Below are 22872 nucleotides of genomic sequence, written 5' to 3'. Positions count from 1 at the left end.
ACTGATTTCCCTTCACTTGTCCATTGTGACATTAAAGGCTTTTTATAACCTTCGGCTAAAAAGTAACTTAGGGGGTTTAGGACTCCCCAGAGCAAACGTTTCCACTATTTCCACCGTTACGTCCCCTTTGCCTTTGACCTCAATATGCAAACTTCCCAGCAGCTGTCTACACGTCAACAGCCCTGCTTGCAGCTCGACACCATATAACTGGGTCCAGTGCCCACAGGCATCCAAATCCTGCCTGATGGAGCACACGGGTTCAGCATTCTAACAGAAATGCAAGAGTGCTTACTCGGCCTATGGAGGCTTCTTAACATTAAGCTCCGTTACAAAGGTGCTTGCTTTAACCCCACATTTTATTTTGCCAACACACACAAGGAGACAACCAGCCCCAAGGGAATGGATGAGCACCTGCTGGCCGCATCCTGAATGAACCCTTCAGGAGTCAGACACAGGAGCGAGGGCAAGAGCCAGGAGCACACTGGAGCCAGGCTCATCAGCCCCTGGGGCCTGGGGACGATCAGGTCCCTCCTCAACCCACGTCCAGTACCCAGGTGTGGTGTATGCACCCCAGACACGGGCCAGGCTTCCTGCCACCCTTATACCGGGCATGGGAGGCTGGCAGTTAAGCACCAGTCAGCACATCACCAGGAGGAACCCAAGGTGAGAGTCACACTGAGTCTTCATGGACATCATGCCACAGGTTGGCAAACACAAAGACCAGTGCCACAGAATATATGGAAAGAACTCAAAATCTTTCCACCCAGTTCCTATACACAACTTGGTTCACAATCATTCTGTTTTCCCTGTGGAGCTATAAATTCATCTCAAACATCAAATACTGCCATGTGCTTAATCCACTGGACACTTCACTACTGAGTTGTTGTTATGAAACTCTGCACAGTTAAGCACCATGGCTGCTTTACTACAAAATCGGTCATTCTCATAACTTCCAATTATTTGTGCTAGCCGAGCAGGCTTTGTCATGATAGATGGGGGGGGGGGCGGGTAACTGTAACATCATCAAGCTCAGGGGCAGAACCCCAGCCCACTGTGTCACCCCAGCAAAATAATTTATTAAGCTCACTCCTGCCTAAGTTTGATTTTTCCCAAAGGGCATGAAGAGTCCAAAGGAACAGCATGGACAAACTGATACAGAATCAGACCATCTAAGGCAACTGTCCCCAATCTTTCTGGCACCAGGGACTGGTTTTGTGGAAGACAATTTTTCCACGGATGGGGGAGGGGGTGGGGAATGGTTTGGGGATGATTCAAGCGCATTACATCTATTATGCACTTTATTTCTATAGTTATTCCATCAGCTCCGCCTCAGGTCATCTCAGGCATCAGATCCTGGAGGTTGGGGATCCCTAGACCAAGGACTAAGACCAGACCCTTCACTGGTCAAAGGCAGCCTGTCTGGGACACACACTCAGGACCTATGGTCTCGCCTGTAGAAGGCACAGCTGAGGCATCACGTGACAGGGCTACTTGTAAGTCATGTTCAGACCTGTGAGACACAGAGCAGCAGAAGGAAGATTAATCACCCTGTGCTTCACACAGAGGATCCAAGCTCCGACTCACCCACTCAAGAGAAAGTATCTCAGTGCTCATGATTCACCTCAAAGTTGATCTTTCATACAATTTACCACCTGAACCATTTTTGAGTGTTCAATTCAGTGGCATTAAGTACATTCACATTGTTGTGTGACCATAGCAGAATATTTGTATCATCTGAAGAATATTTGTATCATCCCAAGATGAAGCCCTCTACCTAGGCCAAAGTTGATCTTCTTCACCAAAAGTTTGAAAAGTCTTCTATAAAACCACAAAGGTGAAACAAACCATATTCATGTTCCTAAAGACCCTATTTGCCATTAAGATACAAGAGCAACAACCACTATGTCTCAGCCTGAAAAACTTTCCAAACATTTCCTAAATAATTAAGCAACTTAATTAGATATATTAGATTGAATTATGTAGGAAAAACCAGAATTCTCAAATCTTTCACCTCCAAAAGCTACAATTTCAGCCAACTCTTCTTTCATCCCACTTGACATGATTCTTTCCCATTTCCACACCTAAGTTCACAGCCTCAGGTCCTCAGCACTGACTTCAAAGCAAAACACTCCATCATGTAAACATATTTTCAAGGAAATTGCCCACAAATGGCCTCAACACTCAAGTCACAGTGGAAAGGAAGCTTTCTTAGTTCTAGAGGCTGGCTACTTGGATTTGTACAAAACACAAAGCAAGAATCTCAAACTGGAAATATTTTCTGTATTAACTTGAGACTTTTCATATAATGAACTGTCTAAAAATACAGGAAACTCACCTCAATATTTAAAATCCATTTAGATTCCCAGAGAACAGTACTTTTTATTAATTCTACCACTATTCTTTTTTGCATCTCAGAATCAACAATGACTCACCTGGAAGAGAAAAACTAATCTGGAAACTGAATTCTGCCTTAAACTGTGTTGTACTCACTGCTGTCAATGGACACTGTTTGCAAAATCTTTGTTTCTTCGCACGTGGCTTGTTCACATTTTTCATTACTAACCAAGACTTTCAGGAAGCACAAACAGGCTCAATAAATACCCTATCATTATTTGTGCTCTAAAAATCACAGCCAATTACTGATAGGCCGTGACAAGGCTACCGAGGGACTGCTATGTGGACCAATGCCCCCCATTTGGGAGCCTGCTTATTGGAGAACTCCATCAACCACTGTGAACGGACTATCTTCCCTAAATTCTATCATATACTTTTTGAAGTAGCCCCTCAATTTATGTGACTTTCTATCAGTGATGTAGAAACTACTTCTACGTATCAGTGAGGAACCCCCTTTTCCAGAAGGCTAACACATATTGATAATTTATAATGGAAGGGAACCACCTATCACTTTTACCTCAAGAGAAGTCAGATATTGTGGACTCAGATGTTATTCCCTCCTCTTTCTGTTCCCATTACCTTCTCCTTAGAACCCTTACCTAAGATTGTGCAAGGAATCAAAGAGTTACAAGATTTCATAGATAAATGTAATCATACCTTGAGAGAACATTCAGTTGCTACCACCATTGCTGTGAATAAGTTAATGAGTATAGGAGCTGATGTGCAAAAACATATTTCTCATTAAAAAAAAAAAATCTAACCATGTTCTAAACAAACTGCCCTATAAGCAGTAAATTTGCTCAAATTTTCAGCTAAGATGTAATTGATCGGACAAAACCAAAACAGAGACAGGTCTATGAACTTTTTTGAAAAATTATAGTTAGTAATATAATCTATCCATAATCATAAGTTTAAAAAATGAAGATCTTATTTTTCCAGAATACTCAGTATTTTACACTGGAAGGCACAGTATAAACAATGCCTTGTCATGTACGAATGAGACCCCATTAAACAGAACCTCCAGTCAAGACACTATTTATGATAAAAGTAGAGAAAATCCCAGTGGATTACACTCTTCTAATTATCACAGAAGAGTCCATTAGGATTCATTTTGTTCAGTTAGAAAATACACGAGGAAGCATCAGAAGCCTCTGTTTCATACCCAACAAGAGTATCCCAGACGCAGCCAGACATGAGACAACTGATTCTAGAAATGAATAAACTGTAGTAAAACCCTGTGCACAAATGAACCAGCAACTCTACCTTTTCCTCAGGACTTGAGTCTCTGAATAAAATGCTGGAAATTAGAAGCACAGGAGAGTGACTGAGATGTAGACCTGTAGGATAACACTCCATGTCAATTATTCTCTGTTTAAATTTAAAACAACAAAGTTCCAAAGGATTTTTTTTCAGGCTTTTCCCTCCATCATGTTTCCTTAGAAGCAATGAAAACTACCTTAATTACAACTGCCAGCCACATACGTCTGCCCAACACCAAGAAACCACAGAGTCATAGCATCTCCCACTCTAAGACACACATACTGTTGTTTTATTCACGAAGATCCTCAAGGTTTTAAGAACATAACAACTGGCCAGTCCCACCCTGAGAGCAAGGGAAGCCTTGACTGCAAACAGACTCTAAATCCATTCCATGCTAACCAACAATGGTGGTTTGCCTTAATAAATATCATCCACAAAAGAAACAACTGAAATTAATATTAATATATTCAACTTTATAAGACAACTGGCTTCCCTTAAAATTCAAGGCAACAATCATCTATTTCCTTTATCAAATAAAAACAGATCTCTGAGTTCTGGTCATAACTCACTATAGAACCGAATCATTCTTTTTTTTTTTTTTGCTTGTTTCAGTCAATATATGAAATAGCTACCTTAAAAGAATCAAGGTATCTAATTATGCAATCATATTTCTCAGTTTTGCACAGATACAGAACCAACAATCTCAAATCAGAAAAACAAATGCACTTACCTGTGTTCCTGTCTGGTAAGATACAGCAATGCTTCTGCAGAATGCCAGGCAAAACCTGTTTCAGAACAAATAAATAAAAGACGTGTGGTTATCATTCAGGTAGAGAAAGGCATCTAATCAACCACTGCAAGTGTTTTTCTAATAAGGTCGTTTGATGCTGCATAGTCATCATGCCCAGAACGATCTAACAAATTAAACAGTACTGAAAAATTCGGATGACATACATTTTTCATCAAAAAGGTTAATCAGGTAAGTGTGCTGATTATATATGCTGCTCCTAGGATGGTAATGCAGTTCTGTTTAATGTATGTCCCTAATGGGTCCTCCAAGTGCCTTGAAAGCTGCACTCAGGGCGCTCCTACACTAAGGCAAATGGCCCACCAATTTTGTGATGGCTTTTAAACTATGACATGCAATTACAGCCTGAAAATGGAGGGTGTTGGGATGGTATCTTGAGTCTATCTTCTAGGATCTAAGCTGAGAAGCCTTTATCAAGAATGAGTCACAAGAAAATGTGAAAGAAGAGCCTGTGTTTACCTGCACAGTTTGGTAGTAAAAGGTGCAGGAAATACCTTATTTGATAAGCAAAAGGAAGCTTAAAGTCATGCAAAGGCTTTCCCAAGAGGCTACAGCAACATAAGGCAACTACAAAGCACAGACATAAACAGAACTTGCGACTGAAGAGATCTCTCTGGGAAATTTATGATTATGCTTTCTCAACTCAATTAGGGCAAAAGCTGAACTTCTGTATTAAATCATCCACCGACGAGGCTGCAACCATTCCTCAACCCTCCTCCCTGATTACAAACCCTCAGCATCCTCAGCCAAGAAGCAAGCGCCACCCTCTCTGAGCAAGTCATTCAGCCAGTGGAGGGGGACCAGGGGTGCTGCAAAGACTGAGGGCTGCCCTCAACCAGCTCAGGGTCCAGCTGAGCAAACAACAGACTTGAGCAGACATTATCAATGTTCGCAGAAGTTTTCCTTTGGAATAATGGCTCCCTTCCCATCCACACCCTTATAATGCCTTAAAGTTGGGGCAATTCTGCACACGATACAGCCCACATGCAGGACGAAAACGCATGTGATCATGAGAAAGTTCTGCCAGGTCCTGCAGTTAAAGTCACTTGACCACAGAAGCCTCTCGTGTTCCTTCTGCCTATGAACACCCAGAGGGGAAAGTGCTAGCCTGATCCATCAAAACATCCACCTAATGGGTGTCCCTGTGTGCATCTCTGTCTCAGGGGACAGTTGAAAGCACTGTTGCCAGGCTACTCTTCTAAGGAATCACTGCCAACAGACAAGCCACAGAAATGTGCAGAAGAGGATGCCAGGGGATCCCTGGTGCCTGTCCTCAGGGCCAAACTGATATCATTGACTTTTCCCAGGAATACATCTTGAAGAAGTGGACATAGTACCTGAAGATCAGGTCACAGCCCGTGACCTGCCACCACAGCCACATGACCACAATGCTGTCTCCATGAGAGCTGATGGAGTGACACTTGGGGGCTTTGGAGGCGGGTGTTCGGTAAACAGGAGGCCCACGTGGGGCAGTCAGGACACTGACTCACACTGTGGGGAGAGGAAGGGGGACACAGGTGCTAAGGTCGTTGTCTAGTCAGCATTCACTAGCCCAGTACTAACTAGCCCAGCACTACCTAGTCAGGCACTAACCAGGATAGCACACCAGCCCAGCACTAACTAGCCAAGCATTACCTGAAAGTACTAGTCGCTTGGTCATGTCTGACTTTTTTGTGACCCCATGGACTGTGGCCTGCCAGGAACCCCTGTCTATGGGATTCTCCAGGCAAGAATACTGGAGTGGCAAGAATCCCATTTCAGTATTCTATCCCAATGAGGGAATCTCCCATGCCCTTCTCCAGGGGATCTTCCTAACACAGGGACCGAATCTAGGTCTCTGGCATTGCAGGCAGATTCTTCACTGCATGGACCACCAGGGAAGCCCTCAGTACAGTTCAGTCACTCAGTTGTGTCCGACTCTTTGTGACCTCAAGGACTGAAGCACCCCAGGCTTCCCTGTCCATCACCAACTCCCGGAGCCTGCTCAAACTCATGTCCATCGAGTCAGTGACGCCACCCAACCATCTCGTCCTCTGTCATCCCTTTTTCCTCCTGCCTTCAATCTTTCCCAGCATCAGGGTCTTTTCCAATGAGTTAGCTCTTCACATCAGGGGGCCAAAGTATTGGAGTCTCAGCTTCAGAATAAATCCTTCCAAAGAATATTCAGGACTGATTCTGATTTCCTTTAGGATTGACTGGCTTGATATCCTTGCAGTCCAAGGGATTCTCAAGAGTTTTCTTTGGTGCTCAGCTTTCTTTATGGTCCAACTCTCAGATTTGTACATGGCTACTGGAAAAACCACAGCTTTGACTATACGGACCTTTGCTGCCAAAGTAACATCTCTGCTTTTTAATATGCTGCCTAGGTTTGTCATAGCTTTTCTTCCAAGGAGCAAGTGTCTTTTAATTTCATGGCTGCAGTCAACATCTGCAGTGATTTTGGAGTCCAGGAAAATAAAGTCTCTCACTGTTTCCCCATATATTTGCCATGAAGTGATGGTACCAGATGCCATGATCTTAGTTTTTTGAATGCTGAGTTTTAAGCCAGCTTTTTCATTCTCCTCTTCCACCTTCATCAAAAAGCTTTTTAGTTCTTCTTTGTTTTCTGCCGTAAGAGTGGTGTCATCTGCATATCTGAGGTTATTGATATTTCTCCCAGCAATCTTGATTCCAGCTTGTGCTTCATCCAGCCCAGCATTTCACATGATATATTCTGCACATAAGCTAAATAAGAAGGGTGACAATACACAGCCTTGATGAACTCCTTTCCCAATTTGGAACCAGTCTGTTGTTCCATGTCCAGTTCTACCTGCTGCTTCTTGACCTGCATACATGAAGACAGGTTAGGTGGCCTGGTTTTCCCATCTCTTGAAGAATTTTCCAGTTTGTTGTGATCCACACAATCAAAGGCTTTAACATAGTCAGTGAAGCAGAAGTAGATGTTTTCATGGAATTCTCTTGCTTTTTCTATGATCCAACAGATGGTGGCAACTTGATCTTTGGTTCCCCTGCCTTTTCTAAATCCAGCCTGAACATCTGGAAGTTCTCAGTTCACGTACTGTTGGTTCACATACCAGTCCCATCACTTCATGGTAAATAGACAGGGAAACAATGGAAACAATGACAGTGACTAGGGAAGCCCTAGTCCAGCACCTTCAGCCCAGCACTAACCAACCCACCACTATCTAGGTCAGCACTAACTAGCCAAGCATGACTAGCCCAGCACTAACCACTCCAGCCTATCTAGTCCAGCACTAAGCAGCCCAACACTATCCACTCCAGCACTACCTAGCCCAGCACTAACCAGTCTAGCACTAACTAACTAGCTCCACAGCAGTTTCCATAGGGTAGCACCAGCTGAGTGCATAGTCAGGGCACTTCCCAGTCTTCAGCGAACCACTGTCCAAAACGGGGGCACCTGGGACGCCCTCCGGTGACCTCTGCACCCTCAGGACTCTGGTCAGAAGTGCCATCTTTTTTCCTCGATGCCCTTTCTTCAGGGGTTCAGCCTCCAAGGCCCAGCCCCACCCTGCTCCCCAGCCCAGGCAGACCATGCTCAGCCCAACCTGTGCGTCCGCCTCTGCTCAGAGGCGCCCTTCTGATCTGCTCTGTGCAGGGGTGACTGTGACTTTTACACACAACTTGACCAAGTCCAAAATGCCCATATTAAATGTCCTCTCCAGGTGTTTCTGGGTGAAGCCAGCCTGACTTGGTGGACTCAGAAAAGCAGGTCACCCTCTCCAGTATGGGAGCCTCCTCCAATTCCAGAGGGCCTGGACTCAAGAGGAGGTAGTGGGAATCTGTGGCCCCCAGGACCGCCCCTCCTTGTCCTCATGCGGAGTCCAGCTCAGTGGGGAGCTCCCGTGGGCACCTTCTATCAGAGCCTCTATTTTTTGGTGGAGGCAAACAGAAAGTGACTCTCGTTACAAGGTCACGCTGAGGCCTCCCTCTTCCTGGCAGTGAGAATCTGAACATGAATCCCTCCCTCTAAATGGAGCTCAGAACCAGCCTCCCACAGCCACAGCGTGTGATGGGGTCTCCAGGATTTAGAAGAATGTCCCCCCCGACAGCCTAACTTCAAGCCTCATACTGTCAAACATTCAATTCTGAATGTAAAGCACAGAACATCCTTTATTATCATGTCCTGTGGCTGCAGAGGGGAAGCCGCATGTAGGAGTTCCAAACACACATTCACATGCGCGCGCGCGCACACACACACACACACACACACACACACACACGCAGTTTGTCTAAATTACTGTCCCCGTTAGAACTGGAAAATGACCGAGGGACTGGTTAAAACTCTGTGGTCCAGTGGTCAAGATGCTGTGCTTCCACTGCAGGGGGCACGGGTTAGATCCCTGGTCAGGGAACAAGGATCCCACACGCCGCAAGGTACAGCCAGAAAAAAAGAAAAAGTAATTGCTGAAAATGACCAGGATTCCATTCTTATCAAAGAGACCATTTAACTTTTTACAGAACATTCATCTGAGCCTAAAAATAGCAGGAATTGGCACAGAATGAGTTTGGACTGACTGTTTCACAGCCCTAGCATCACATTAGCTTTTTCTACATTTCAGAAACTGTTAGCTGAGGAGGTTAAGAATTAATTAAGAACTTATATTCACAAAAACAGACTTAAAAAGGCATGACAATTTAAATGATGAGAAGAAACACCATTTCTAACTTTTTAAACGTGCTTCCCTGGTGGCTAACAGATGCTCAATTTAAGATCCTGTATCCTGACCACTAGTGGGCTGTCTATCTTGATGTGGGCTCATCTAGCTCCACAGAATTCATTTCATAGAAGTAAAAGGAACTGGAGGTCACTGACATTTTTAAATGCTCTGGGAGATTCAAACAGCTCCATTGTGCTTGTGAAACTAATGGTAATTGCTTTCTTTGAAAATCCAGAATGTTCAACATTCGACGTTATAAAATAAGTAACTCACGCTTACCTGTCTCCTTCCTGCCCCTCCCTGAGAGCGTGTGAGCTGGAACCTGAGGTCTCCCTCTCAGGACCCTGCCCCATCCACTCTGCTCAGGGGCACCCAACTGGGAACGCAAAGGTCAGGTCTCCCCCTGAATCCTCCTGTGTGTGGGTGTCTCCCCGGCCATCCTCCCTGGGCCCTGGATGGACACCCGATGACCCACACACCCTGAGCCGTACGCCTCCTCCTCCCGGGACTTCAGAGCCCCATCGCTGCCTCCATGCTGTCACCCCAGACGTCCAGTGGGGATGCAGAATCAGCGTAATGGGCCCTTCCCAACCACACCTGTGCCTGCAGACCTCAAGTGTCTGCACGGCCGCCTCCACCTGCTCGGTGAGAACACGGGCCCCCCACTCCACCGCTGGGCCCACGGCTGCATCCTGCCCCCAGAGCCGTGGGTGGCACATGGGGTGGGGGTCCCGAATCTGTTGAAATGATTACAGATTAACACACGTGAAAGTTAGTCTTAAGTATTTTTGTAGATCCTACGGCCTTTTAACAAATAAAAGCTCCTTGTTAGACATAGAAGAGGGACCTGTGTGTCTGAGATGTGGGGTCTTTGACACCCGGTGGCTGGGGGTGACCTCCGTGGTCCCTGCATGATCCTGAGACGAACCCCTAGGGCTATGTGTAAGAGGCAGGAACAGGGACCAAGAACACGTGAGGTCACCACAATCTAACGGTGGGGCTGTGCGCCTGCCCCTCGCCATCTGAGTAAGCCCCCTGAGGTTCGGTGAGGCCCCCTGTGTTGCCCCAGTTCAAAGGTGCTGAACCCGAGGGTCCAAAGGCTGAGGGAGGCTGAGCTCAGGCCCCACTGATGGTGCAGAGCATGCCTGCCAGGGAGCTGAGCTCAGGGGATGATTCCCCCTCGAAGTCCATGACCAGCACACTCCCAGAATCTCAGTAACACACAAAGTACAGCTGCTGCTGAGTAACAGACAGTCCTGCATATCCCACTCACTTGTCTGTCGGGACTGGGGCACACAAAGGGCCCCCACAACTCAGCGAGGCTGCCGAGGCCTGGGATGGACGCCCAGGGCGCCAGCACAAGGCGAGCTGTCTCCACGTGCCTTGAGGACACAGAGCGCAGGCCCTCGGCCGCCCTGCACTGGGGAGGGCCGCCCACCCGGGTCAGTGGTCAGGGGGTGAGAGCCACCCTGACCTCGGCCTCACCTTGACCTCTGCTGCACCTTCAAAGCCGTCAGGTCACGGGAACGCAGACTCTCCTGGGAGGCTGGAACCTTCATCAGCTGCCCCAGACAAGGGTGCGGCGGCCAGCAGGGCAGCCCTGGGCCAAAGGGAGGGAGATCCTGAGGGAGGCTGGACCCAGAGCTGGCTAGCGCCTGGCACAGGGTAGGCTCCCGCACTGTCCAGCGCAGGCAGAGTAGTCCCCAGGGTCACAGACACAGACCACAGGGCCCTGGGCTCCATCAGGAAACCGTAGCCTCCTCCTGCTGGACTGGCCTCCACTCAGGAGGGCTGCTGTCCCCAGGCTCCAGGAATCCCTGCGAGGCCCCTGGGGCTGGCTTTGCATCTATCCTCTCCTTTCACAACACATCTTTCCTACTTTTCTACTGTTGACAAGGATGCATACTGGTCCCATCTACTTAATTAAATGCAATTAAATTTATTTTCAGCATAAAAAAATTCAAGTGCGCAGACCATGTGTAACTGAGACAAATTACAAGTGCACATTCATTTAATCAACGGCCTTGGCTGGGTCAAGAGGCACAAAACCATCTTTCAGGACTGTTCCAGACAGAGATAAATACTGTGTTGTCGGGTTCTTCAGGGAAGCAGGCCCGCTGGGTAACAGGATGTACACACAGTGTGCACATGTGTACATCCATGTCAGTATATGAACATATAACGGATGTCTACCAGCTTCTGCAATCCCGTGGCTGAGTCCTCATAACAAACCCACTGTTCTCCTGCTGCGAATGGCACAGCGTGAACATGGTGACAAGGCTCTGAGTTCCTGCTCTTGGTACTCTGGGTTCATTTCTCGACCGTGCAGCAGTTCTATTCTTAATTGTTACTGCAGTATAGTTGCTTTACAACATTGTGTTAGCTTCTACCGCACAGCAAAATAAACCAGTCATAAGTATACATGTATTCCCTTCCCTTTTGGGTTTCCCTCCCATTTAAGGCTTTCCAGGTGGTGCTAGTGGTAAAGAATCCACTTGCCAATGCAGAACACATAGGAGACACGGTTCAATCCCTGGGTCAGGAAGACGCCCTGGAGGAGGAAATGACAACCCACTCCAGTATTCTTGCCTGGGAAACCCCATGGACAGAGGAGCCTGGTGGGCTCTAGTCTATAGAGTCACAGAGTTGGACACGACTGAGCACGCACACAGACCGGTTTATAAGGGAGCTTATCTGCAACAGAGACACCACAAGAGAGAACTGCAAGGACAGCGAGGGGCTAAGGCGGGGTGGAGGGAGCTGGGAGACGGGACGACACACACAGGCGGCTGACACCATGTACAGGGCAGACTGGTGGGAGGGCGCCGTACAGCACAGGGAGCTCTGTCTGTGCTCTGGGGAAGTGTGATTCTTCATCTGCTCCCACAGCGGCTGCACCGGCTGATCTCCCACACCAGCACACGAGGGTCCCGTTGCTCCACGTCCGCAGCAGCGCCTGCCGGTTTCCGGTTTTCTGACAGCGGCCTCCTCTCTCAAACGCTCATGGATGCCCTTTCACATGATGGCACCACCGCGGCCAGCTCAGTTTCAGAAGGTTCCCCCACCCCCAGTCTGGCCCCTAGCAGAACCGCTGGGATTCTTCCCATCCTTCCCCAGCCCTGAGGTTGACCGTGGGCGTGATGCTCCTTGACCCAAGATGTGTTTTATGACTCCCTCTGTGAAAGGTCCCTCTGTCCCACATCCAGTCCCATCACGGGGAGCCTCCTCTGCCTCACTCTTTGAGCCCAGGGATTAACCGGGGCAGACACAAACTCCCTCTGGAATCCTAGATAGGAGTTGTTCAGACAGGAACTCTATCCATATGAAAACTGAAACATTAAAATAATAAACTTCAGTTTTTTAACACATGAGCAAGCCAGTTTTCATCAGTACGGACCCTGGAAGCCCCCAGGTATATTCTGGGTTTACTGAGGGAAAACTGACCAATTAGATTATAATATGTTTAAAGCATAAACATGATGAGTTGATACACGTGTACACTGTGAGATGATCGCCATCAAGTTCATGAACACGCCCCTCAGCTCCCAGAGGTGACTCTTGCATTTGTGTGCGTGTGAATGTGTTGATAACGTATGGGACCCACTCTCAGCATCTTTAAAGGACGCACTACAACACTGCTAACTGCAGTCACCACACTGTACGTTGGGTCCCCCAGACTTGTACTCGTCTTACAGCTGGAAGTTCATGCCCTCTGATCAAGGTCTCACATCACCCCTTCCCCAGCCTCAGGTAATCACTATTCTACTCTCAGCTTCAATGACATAAGCATATGTGTGTGTTTGTTTCTACGTAAAAGTTGTACCACACAGCATTTATCTCTGTCTGGCTCATTTCACTTAGAAAAGGGTCCACCAGGTTCATCCATGTCATCAAAAATGGTGGGACGTCCCCAACCTCACATCTTCCTTATCCATTCATCTGTCTTCAAACACTTTAAGACTATTTCTATGTCTTGGTTCCTGTGACTAAAGCAATGAGCATGCAGAGAAGATCCCTCCTTCAAGCTACTGATGTCATTTCCTTTGGATGCACACCCAGAAATAGGGTGGCTGGACCATATGGTGGTTCTATATTTAATTTTTTGAGGAACCTCCATACTGGATGTACGAATTTATATTTTCACCAAGAGTGTACCAGAGTTTCCTTTTCTCCAACAAATGAACTGATTAAACAATAAGCAAAAAAACATGAACAGACATTTTTCCAAAGAAGACATGCAGGTGGCCAAAGGCACATGAGAAGATCCTCAAGACTGCTAGTCATCAGGGCAACGCAAATCACACCACAGTGTGGTGTCACCTCACACCTGTCAGAAGGCCATCATCAAAAAGACAAGAAGAAACTAGTGCTGTTGAGGACATGGAGAAACACATCCCTTCAAGCCACCATCAGCCAGCACACCATCCACCCAGGACTCCATGCACCTTCAGTAACAAGATTAAGAGTGGATCCTGAGCCTGGTTAATAACAACTGTCTGCTGAAGACTCCAGAATTAAAAGATGAGACTCCTCCCCTCCACCCTCTAACTACAAATCCTAACATGTTTTCCTGGAAATGCAGGCTCCCTCTTTGCCCAGCAGCTTCGAGAGCCTTGCAAGCCACCACCTTACATGCCCCCCTGAGACCCCAGCCCACCTCTGTCCCTCTCCCAGGAAGTGCAGAGCAAGCCTCAGGGGCTCCAGAACTTCACAGCCCCAACAAGAGGTGTCTTGACCTCTGTTACATCAGAGGTGCATCCCATGTGCCTGACTCTGCACCCTCAATGTGTCCTCAACTCCATGTTCTCCTAAAAGGATCTGTGTCCACTGATTTTCCATCTCTGCCCACAAATTCAATCTGCCCCCACCACTGAGTTTTTCACAGGAGTGTTTAAACATACTCAGGTCTCTCCATCATTAAAGATGAGATTGACTGCCAGCATGACAGTACAAAAACCCCACTCACTCCCTGCTCCCCAGGGAAGGTGGTGAAGATTATAGCAAAACAAAACAAAACCATTTCAGCCTCTGGAAGTGGTCCTAAGGACAAACAGATAGTGAAGAAAATCTCCAGAAAGTCTACAGAAATTTGGGGAAAAGATGAGAGTTGGTGGTCCTAGAATCTCGTTTGCTCCCTCTCACCCCGTGCCCCTAGCTCAGCTCAACGAGGCCGGGGCTGCACTAGGACGGCAGGCAGAGCAGGCTCCCTCCTGCACCCCTCCCAGACCCAGCCAGGGCTTTCCCCCAGGAGAGAAGGGCTTCCAGCCTCACCCCCTGCCCTGGCTGCCAGCTGAGCACATGGGGACTTGGGCCCTGCCATTCCCTAGGCCCACGCATGGCACCTAGGCTTTACCCAGTGGGCAGTGGGCTGAGATCAGGGGGCCCTGGCTGCCCTGCCTGCTGCAACGTGCTGGATGCACGCAGGGACCCTGTGCTGCTGTTCAGATCCTGGGGAAGGGAGTTGTGCTGCTGGGAGAGAAGACTGCCTTCGTCCCAACCCCCGGCTCCAGAGTCCCACCTCAGAGATTCTGGGGCAGAAGGAAAGGATAGCTTCCAGGCTCTTCTCCCCAAACCTGACTTCTGCACAGAACAGAAAGAAGCCTTTCATCCTGAGGGCGCTTTTGGGAGCAGGGGCCTACAGTGAAAGGCCATCCCACACAAGCTAAGCTGTCGTGACTACTTTACAGGGGAGAACTGGGAACAGGAAGCGGAGAGGAACCCACGTGGGGTCCAAACAAAGATCAGAGCCTTGGAGACTTTTCCCTCAAAGGAGCCAAAATCTGACTGATTCATTCTTAGAGCAATTCATGCCCCAGAGCACAGTTTAAAACAATAGAGAAATCTTCCCACAAGAAAAGAGTCATGGAGTTTAACAGATGGAGGTAGGCAGGGAAAAGGAGTGGGCACCTTGCCAACCACCCCCCAACCCCAATCAGGGCGATGTGGGCACACCCAGAGCTGTACATCCTTGAGGAACAGCACCTGACATTCAACCTGGAAGGTGGAGACAGATGTCACTAAAATAATCCAGCCAGACATTAAACAAATAAACAACAAGCCTGGAGGGAGGGAGCTGGTGCTGACAGTTGCTATTAATACATCATTAAAATGTAGCTTTCAGTAAGTTCCAGAACATGCAGAGAAACAGGAAAGTATGAGCCATACATCCAAACAAAAGCAAGCAACAGAAACCACCTAGAACAGGGACCAGTGATCAGACCTATCAGAAAAACACTTCAAAGTAGCCAATATTAACCTGCTCACAGAACTGATGAAAACCATGATTGCAGAAGTAAAGTAAGAGGACAATGTTGATAAACAGATATTAATACAGGGACAGAAATTATTCACATAAATGGAAAATTTGGTGTCAAAAGTAAAATAGCTAAAATGGAAACTCACTTAAAAGACTCAACAGTAGATCTGCACTAAGAGAGGAAAGAATGAATGAACCTGAAAATAGACTGATAGAGGTTATGCTGAAGAAAAGACAGCAAACAGAATGAAGAAACATGAAGAGAGCCTCAGAACAGGGTGGGGGGCGGGGCGCCACAAAAGAAATGACTAAAAATATGTAGTGAAAAACATTAAAGAATTAAAATGCAACATTAAAAATATCCATGTGCGTGTGCTCACTCAGTCATGCCCGACTCTTTGCGACCCCATGGACAGTAGCCCACCAGGCTCCTCTGCCCCTGGGACTTCTCAGGCAAGAACACTGGAGTGGGGTGCCATTCCCTTCTCCAGGATCTCCCCAAGCCAGGGATCGAACTCGAGTCTTCTGTGTCTCCTGCACTGCGGGCATGTTCTTCACTGCTGAGCCACTGGGGAAGCCTTCTAAAAAGATACTCAGTTTATGCAAAAAAAGTGGTAAGGAAGAATAACGAAATGAAGACAAATGAAACTGAGACAAATGGAACATAAAAAGTGAAACAGCAGTTATAACTCTAACTATATCACTAACACTAAATGTGCATGGATTAGACAACCACATCAAAGGCATAGATTGTCAGAATGGATTAAAAAAGAAAACATGCTCTAACTCTATGCTGTCTAGAGGAAATATACTATACATTCAAAAATACAAATAGATTTAAAGTAATAGGAATGAAAAAAAGACATCTTGCAAACAGCAACATAGGAAAGCTAGAGCAAGGGACTTCTGTGGCAATTCAGTGGTTAAGAACCAAAGACTGTCAGAAATGAAGTGAGCTATCCAACCATAATAGCTGAAGATGTCAGTACCTCATCTCCAGTAACAGGGAGAACACTCAGACACAAGAGCAATAGTACAGAGTCCGTGAGCAGCTCTGTACATTAACTAGACCTGACACACATCTACAAAAATTCCCCCGACAACAGCATCAAAGTACTCAGTTTTCTCAAGCACACCTGCAACATGCACCAGAACAGACCACATAATACTCCATAGAAAAAGTTCAACAAATTTAAAAGGAGAGTGTTAACACAAATTATGTTCTCTGATCACAATGAAATAGGATGAGATATCAATAACAGGAAAGAAATGGGGAAACTGACAAGTATGTGCAAATTAAACAAAGCATTCCTAAATAACCACTGGGGCAAAGAACAAATCAAAAAGAAAATCAGAAAATATGTCGGGATTAATGAAAACGAAGACTGCTAAAGGAATAGTTAGAGGAAAATGTATAGCTACAAATGCTTTTATTAAGAAAGAAGAAAGATCTCAAATAAGCAAGCTACACTTTCAGCTTAAAAAACTGGGAAAAGAAGAACAAAGTGAACACAAAGGAAGAAAATAATAAAGATTAAAGCAGAAACTTGTGTAATAGAGAGCATAAAGAGAAAAAATGAAAAAACAAAAGAGAAAAATGAAATCAAAAGCTAGTTCTCTGAAATGATCAATGAAACAAGCCTTTAGTTAGAATGATCAAGAAAAAAGGCAAGGTTCAAACGACCTTCAGGATCAAGAATGAAACAGGGGATGTTATATAAACTTTACAGGGGGAAAGGATTAAGGACTAAAAAAGAAAACTATGAACAACCCGCATCAACAAATTAGATAACTTAGATGAAATGGACAAATTCCTCAAATCCAGTAAACAAAATCTGTTCACAAAGAAAAGCTCAAACCCAAATAGCTTCTCCACCAAATTCTTCCAAAAGTTTAGGAAGAATTAACACAAATTCATCCCAAAAAATGTAAGAAAAGGGAACACTTCCAAGATATTTTATAAGATCAGTTTACCCTGATACCAAAATCAAAGACCTGATGAGAAAAGAAGGATAAGGATAAATATCTCTCATGAACATGGATGCAAAAATTCTCCATAAAATATTGGCAGAACTAATCCAGTAACATATAAAAATAATTATACGTTCTTGATAGACCCTCAGCAAGTTAGGGATAGAAGGGAGCTACCTCAATCTGAAAAAGACATCTACGAAAACCTACAACTAACATCATACCTAGTGGAGAGAAACTGAATGCTGTCTCCCAAAGAGCAAGAATAAGACTGGGATGCCCACTTTCACCTCTTCTATTCAATGTAACACTGCTGCTGCTGCTAAGTGACTAGAGGCCCCAAAAAAGGCAGTGAAAAGAAACAGAAGCATCCGGATTGGAAAGGAAGAAGTAAAACTAACATTATTTGCTGTTGACATAATCCTGTACCTAAAAAATTCTAAGAAATACATTAAAAACAATTAGAACCAATAAATAAGTTCTATAAGGTTGAAGGATACAAGATTGATTTAAAAAAACAAAACAACCGTAGTTCTAAACCAGGGGGCTGACAGGACACCGCTGCACAGCGCAGGGGGCTCAGCGCAGTGCTCTCTGGTGGTCCAGAGGGCGGGTGTGGCGTGTGGGGGGAGGCTCCGGAGGCTGGGCGTGTAAGTGTGCGTGTAGCTGATGGCCCAGAGGGCGGGGTGCAGCGTGTGGTGGAAGGCTCCGGAGGCAGGGCGTGTAAGTGTGCGTGCAGCCGACTCCCTCTGCTGTGAAGCAGAAACTAATAAAACACTGTAAATCAATTATACTGAGATAAAAGATAAATACAGGACCCACAAAAAATGAGAACAGTTCCACTTACAACTGCATCAAAAAGAATAAAATAGCTAGGAATAAGTTTAACAAAAGAAAACTTTATACTCTGAAAACTACAAACTCTTTTGAAAGAAATTAAATACCCAAACAAACAAAAAAGCATCTCAAGTTTATGAATCAGATGACAATACTGTTGAGGTGGCAACACTCTTCAGACTGATTAGATTCAATGTTATCTGCACCACTGACTTCTTTTTAGACACTAACAAATATGACTGCAAAATGCATACAAAATAGCAACAGACCCAGAATAGCCAAAACAACCTTGAAAAAGAACAAAAAGTTGAAGGACTCACATGTGGATTTTGAAACTTCCTACAAAACAGTAACCAAGACAGTGTGGTTCTGGCACAGAACTGATTAGTGTAACAGAATTGAGACTCCAGATGTAAATTCACATATTTCATGGTCAGATGACCTTCAACAAATGGGCCAAGACGCCTGAACGGGGAGAGGAGACTTCTCAGCAGATGGTACTGAGACAACCAGCAGCCATGCACAAAAGGATGAGGCAGGGCCCTAATCTCACACACACACTAATTCTCAATGGATAAACTGCCTGATCTCTTAGAGGAAAGACCTGTAGCACAGTTTTATGACTTTGGATTTGGAAATAAACTAATTATGCTGAGAAAGGTCTGGAGATGATGGTGGTGATGGTTGTACAACAGTTTGAACGTACTTGATGCCACTGAGCTGGACATTTAAGAATGGTTAAAATAACGAATTTTAAGTTACATGTATTTTTCCATAATTAGAGTAACAAAAAATTTAACCTTTAAAGATTTAAAAAGTATTCATTTTAAAAAGGAATAAAGTTCAAACACAATGTGAATGAACTCAACCTTGAAAACATTATGCTGAAGTGAAAAATTCCCAAGACCTCATGTCACATGATTTCACTGACATGAATCGTCCAGAACAGGGAACTCAACAGAGACATGAAGCACATCAGGGGTGCCTAGGACTCGGGTGAGGGCTGGGAGGACAAGGGGATGAAAATGTTCTGAAGTTGTAGTGATGTTGTATAAACTCAAAATCATAGGATTATTATACACTGCAAACGGGTAAACTGTGTAGTGTGTGAAGTATTTCTCAACAGAGTTGGCTTTTTCAAATGAGGAAACCTTTCCTTGGGTAGAAGGAAAGTTTGCTTTTCGTTAAAAGAGTGTAATGTTTCCTCACCTTTCCAACGAGTTCTTGCTTTGAAATTCCATAATCAAGAAACAGAGACTTCCATACACTATTTAAAATAAAACAAAAACAGAATAAATTTCTTCTAAATTTCTGGGGAAGAATGAGAAGAAAGTTCATGGAATACACACAGCATACAGCAAAGCACATCATCTTTTAAGGTTTTCAAGCATGTACAAGCAATGACATACACTTACACACTACCACCAGATATGTGCTGTATTCAATAGGACAAAATCACCCAGAGAGAGAAAAATGAGGACTGTGTCAAAAAATAAAAGCCAACTCAAGGTCTCCCAAATAAACAGACATCAGCAAGAAGTGAGATGTATTATAGTTGTGTTCAGGACAAGACTTTCAACAGAAAGGAGATTTCATAACAGATAAATAGTAAAAGTCCAAATCTATCATGAATGCACATGCACTGACCTGCTAAAGCAAAAACTGCAGAATATTTAAGAATAAAGTCAACAAAAACACAGTAGCACACGGCTGCTGCCTCCCATCTCGTGAAATATCTCAGGGTGGCAAATAATGTGAGGCTGTGAAGACTGAATAAAATATGAATAAAGATTATTTAGTATACTCAAATAAATGGAGACGTGCACAGTGCTATGTGATAAGAGTCTCTGAGTGTCAGCTCTTCCCAACTTTATCTGTAAATCCAACATAATCCCAAACAAAATTTCAAACAGGATTGTTTGGAAACTTGAAACATGATTTTAAAGTTTACCTGGATGAATAAACATGTCAGGAGATAAAGGGGGATAACCCTGTCAGTTACTACAAAGCTTACTGTGAATGTGGCCTGAAACTGCTAGAGCAAAGGAAGCAAAGAAAAATCTAGAAATAAACCAAAGTACGAGTGGGAAATACCGTGCCTCAATTAAAGTTGGACGAAGAAGGCTTAATGGATTAACTGAGGTGTGGACAGCTGGATGGCCACCTGAAGAAAATCAGCTGAGCCTGGAACTGATCTCTGATCTGACCTGGTCTGCAGGCAGGGTGACTGACCAGGGTGACCCTGTGCCCTGCGGAAGGGGACTGGAACCTGTGGCTCGCGGTGGCGCAACTACTGGAACGACCACAAGGAGACGCCTGAGATCTGGTGCCAGGGGAAGGGAAGGCCAGAGGTCACTCAGTATTTGCTGCCACAGGACGCCTTATGGGGTTGTCGGGTGGTTTCTGTTTGTTCTGAACAATCAGAGGACAGAGAGTGAGGAGCTGGTGCTGAGTATCAGGTGCAGCTGGCATCTCAGGGCCGGAGAATAAATACTCCGGTTGGTCAGCTTGGTCACCCTCTCCTCCAGCCCGTCACACTGACCACAAGGAGCAGGCAAGAGACAGCGGGGGGACACAGCCCCCCATGGCTCGGGAGGCACCAACCTTCCACTTTCCTGGGACCGTCGGCAAGATGTGAGATGCAGGTGTGACCAGAGCAAGGAGAAGAGGCAGAAAACCCAGGGATGATGGTGTGTAGAGAAGAATGACCTGGAGACCACGGGAGCCTAGAAGTGGGGAGACAGTGAGGGGACAGGCTGACTGAGAGAGAGGCCGACTGCAGGGGCACTGTCCCTGCCCTGCCGAGACACACACAGCCCTGGGAGCAAGGCCCAGGAAGCACAGAGACCCCCAGGTCCACCCACAGGCCAGCAATGCTTAAAGCAGGAAACGTGGACGGCAGCTCGAGGGACCGGTCAAGTGAGAAGTGCAGATGACGAAACCTGCAAAAGCATCTGCACTGGAGGAAAACTGACAAAGAAACAGCCACAGAAGGAAAACTGGGTTTTAGAGGAGGCAGAGAGGAAACGTGCCAGAAGCGACGGTTGTGTGGATACAGACTGGTTGAGGAAGTGAGGAAGAATGAAAAAGGGCCTGAACTTGACTTCTAACATCAAATTGTCTTATAAATCAGTGGTGACATGTTCTCAGCCATCTCCAAATCCTGCTTTCCCCAGAACCAGCATGTCCCCTCTCTAATCCTTCCCTGCCTCCCTCCTGGGGCCAGAGTTCAGGCTGTCAGGCACATGTCCAGCCCGAGGGGTGCTGGAGGCCCATTGGGTCTTCTCATGTGCCACTGCATCCAGGTCATGAGCCCGAGAGTCCAGGGAACAATCTCGGACTCTCTGACCAGCTCCTGCTTCCTAATGTTCCAGCTACGACTCGAGATCATGTGTATACACTTGTTATGAAGCTCAAGGAGCCACTGGCTTTTCTTATTCTGTTTATTAAGTTCAACTCTATGCAGCCACCAACCCAGGAGCAGACGGAAGTCTCGGATGATTAAAGAGCCTTGAGACGTGGTTTTCTTTTAGTGATTATCAGTGACTGGAGGTCACTTTCCATGAAGCAAGTTAAGAAACACCTATTTTAGTTACTGTACATTCAAGCTCTCAGAGTACAAATATAAATGGAATTTTTCCGCAAAAGCTGAGTGTGTGGCATTGCCTGAGCTGGATAAAGAACTGCTGCAGAGCTGGCCAGGACACAGGACAGGGCAGCACCACTACTCGGGGGAACGGGGGGCACGCGGGAGGGGTGACCACAGTCCAGGCCTCAGTGCGGCTCCTCCAAGGGCATTAAAGAAAGTACGGCCACCAGAGAAGACGGTCACTCCCAGCACACAGGAACAGTTTGGGGGTGGCTGATGTAACAAGGGGAGAATAATCAACTGGCTCCCAATTATACAAAGCTGCACAGTAATGAAGTGAAGAGAAGAGCATACAAAGGTACGAGGTCTGAAGGGGGCAGCTGAGCACTGCTGGAGGCAGGCTGGGGCCAGGGGACCACACAGCTGCTGGGTGGTTGGCTCCGAGTCAGCATGCAGGTGATGGGGATGGGGGCAGACCAGGGTGTCCTTTTCTGCCGATGAAATCAGACCACACGGGATCACTACTTTCCAGGTCCCTGAACATCACCATCGCAGTGCCAGGGGACACGAGCTGCTTCAGCAGCATCTCCAGACTGCCCGATACTGCCTCTCCAGCCAGTCCCCACCAGGACACACTGGCCTGCGACGCCTCACAACCAGAGGAGGACCGACCCGTAGGTAGGGCGTGTGACCGGCCATGAGGTGGCGGGACGGGCACGTGTTGGATGTACCCAGACCCAGCTGACCACAGCCCTCAAGCCACACGTCCCCGGGAAGAGAGCACCATCCCGAAGGTGGCGTCACCGGATGTGTCCAGAACTCCTCTTTAGAATCTTCCTCTGGGTCACTCCCACTGTGACAGGTCCTCCAGTCCACAGTGGGCCAGAGTCGTGACTCGCTGTGTGTTCCACAGCACACAGGCTTCTTCCCGGGAGACACTGTCATGCGTGTTTCCTAAGCGACTGAGGTGGCTCGCCTTATCCGTGGATGAAGCTCCCACGGATTGACTGTCACGAGAGCTTTTGAATCAGAAGCCAGACCGGGAACATGCAGTCCTGCAGCCACAGCACAGGAAGGT

At 46.3% G+C, this 22872-nt stretch overlaps 1 protein-coding gene across 1 annotated transcript in view; it reads right to left on the bottom strand.

Annotated features, from left to right (window-relative positions):
• DLGAP2 (DLG associated protein 2) overlaps nucleotides 1-22872 on the bottom strand; it is a 629281-nt gene that overhangs the window by 453314 nt on the left and 153095 nt on the right. Inside the window, exon 3 of the mRNA XM_061134978.1 lies at nucleotides 4385-4439. Within this exon, the coding sequence (XP_060990961.1) occupies nucleotides 4385-4439 (55 nt within the window). The remainder of the gene's footprint in view (nucleotides 1-4384; nucleotides 4440-22872) is intronic.

This window comes from Dama dama, chromosome 32 (genome assembly GCF_033118175.1).
Source record: "Dama dama isolate Ldn47 chromosome 32, ASM3311817v1, whole genome shotgun sequence".
Taxonomy (NCBI): Eukaryota; Metazoa; Chordata; class Mammalia; order Artiodactyla; family Cervidae; genus Dama; species Dama dama.
This window is presented reverse-complemented; position numbering and strand designations above follow the sequence as displayed.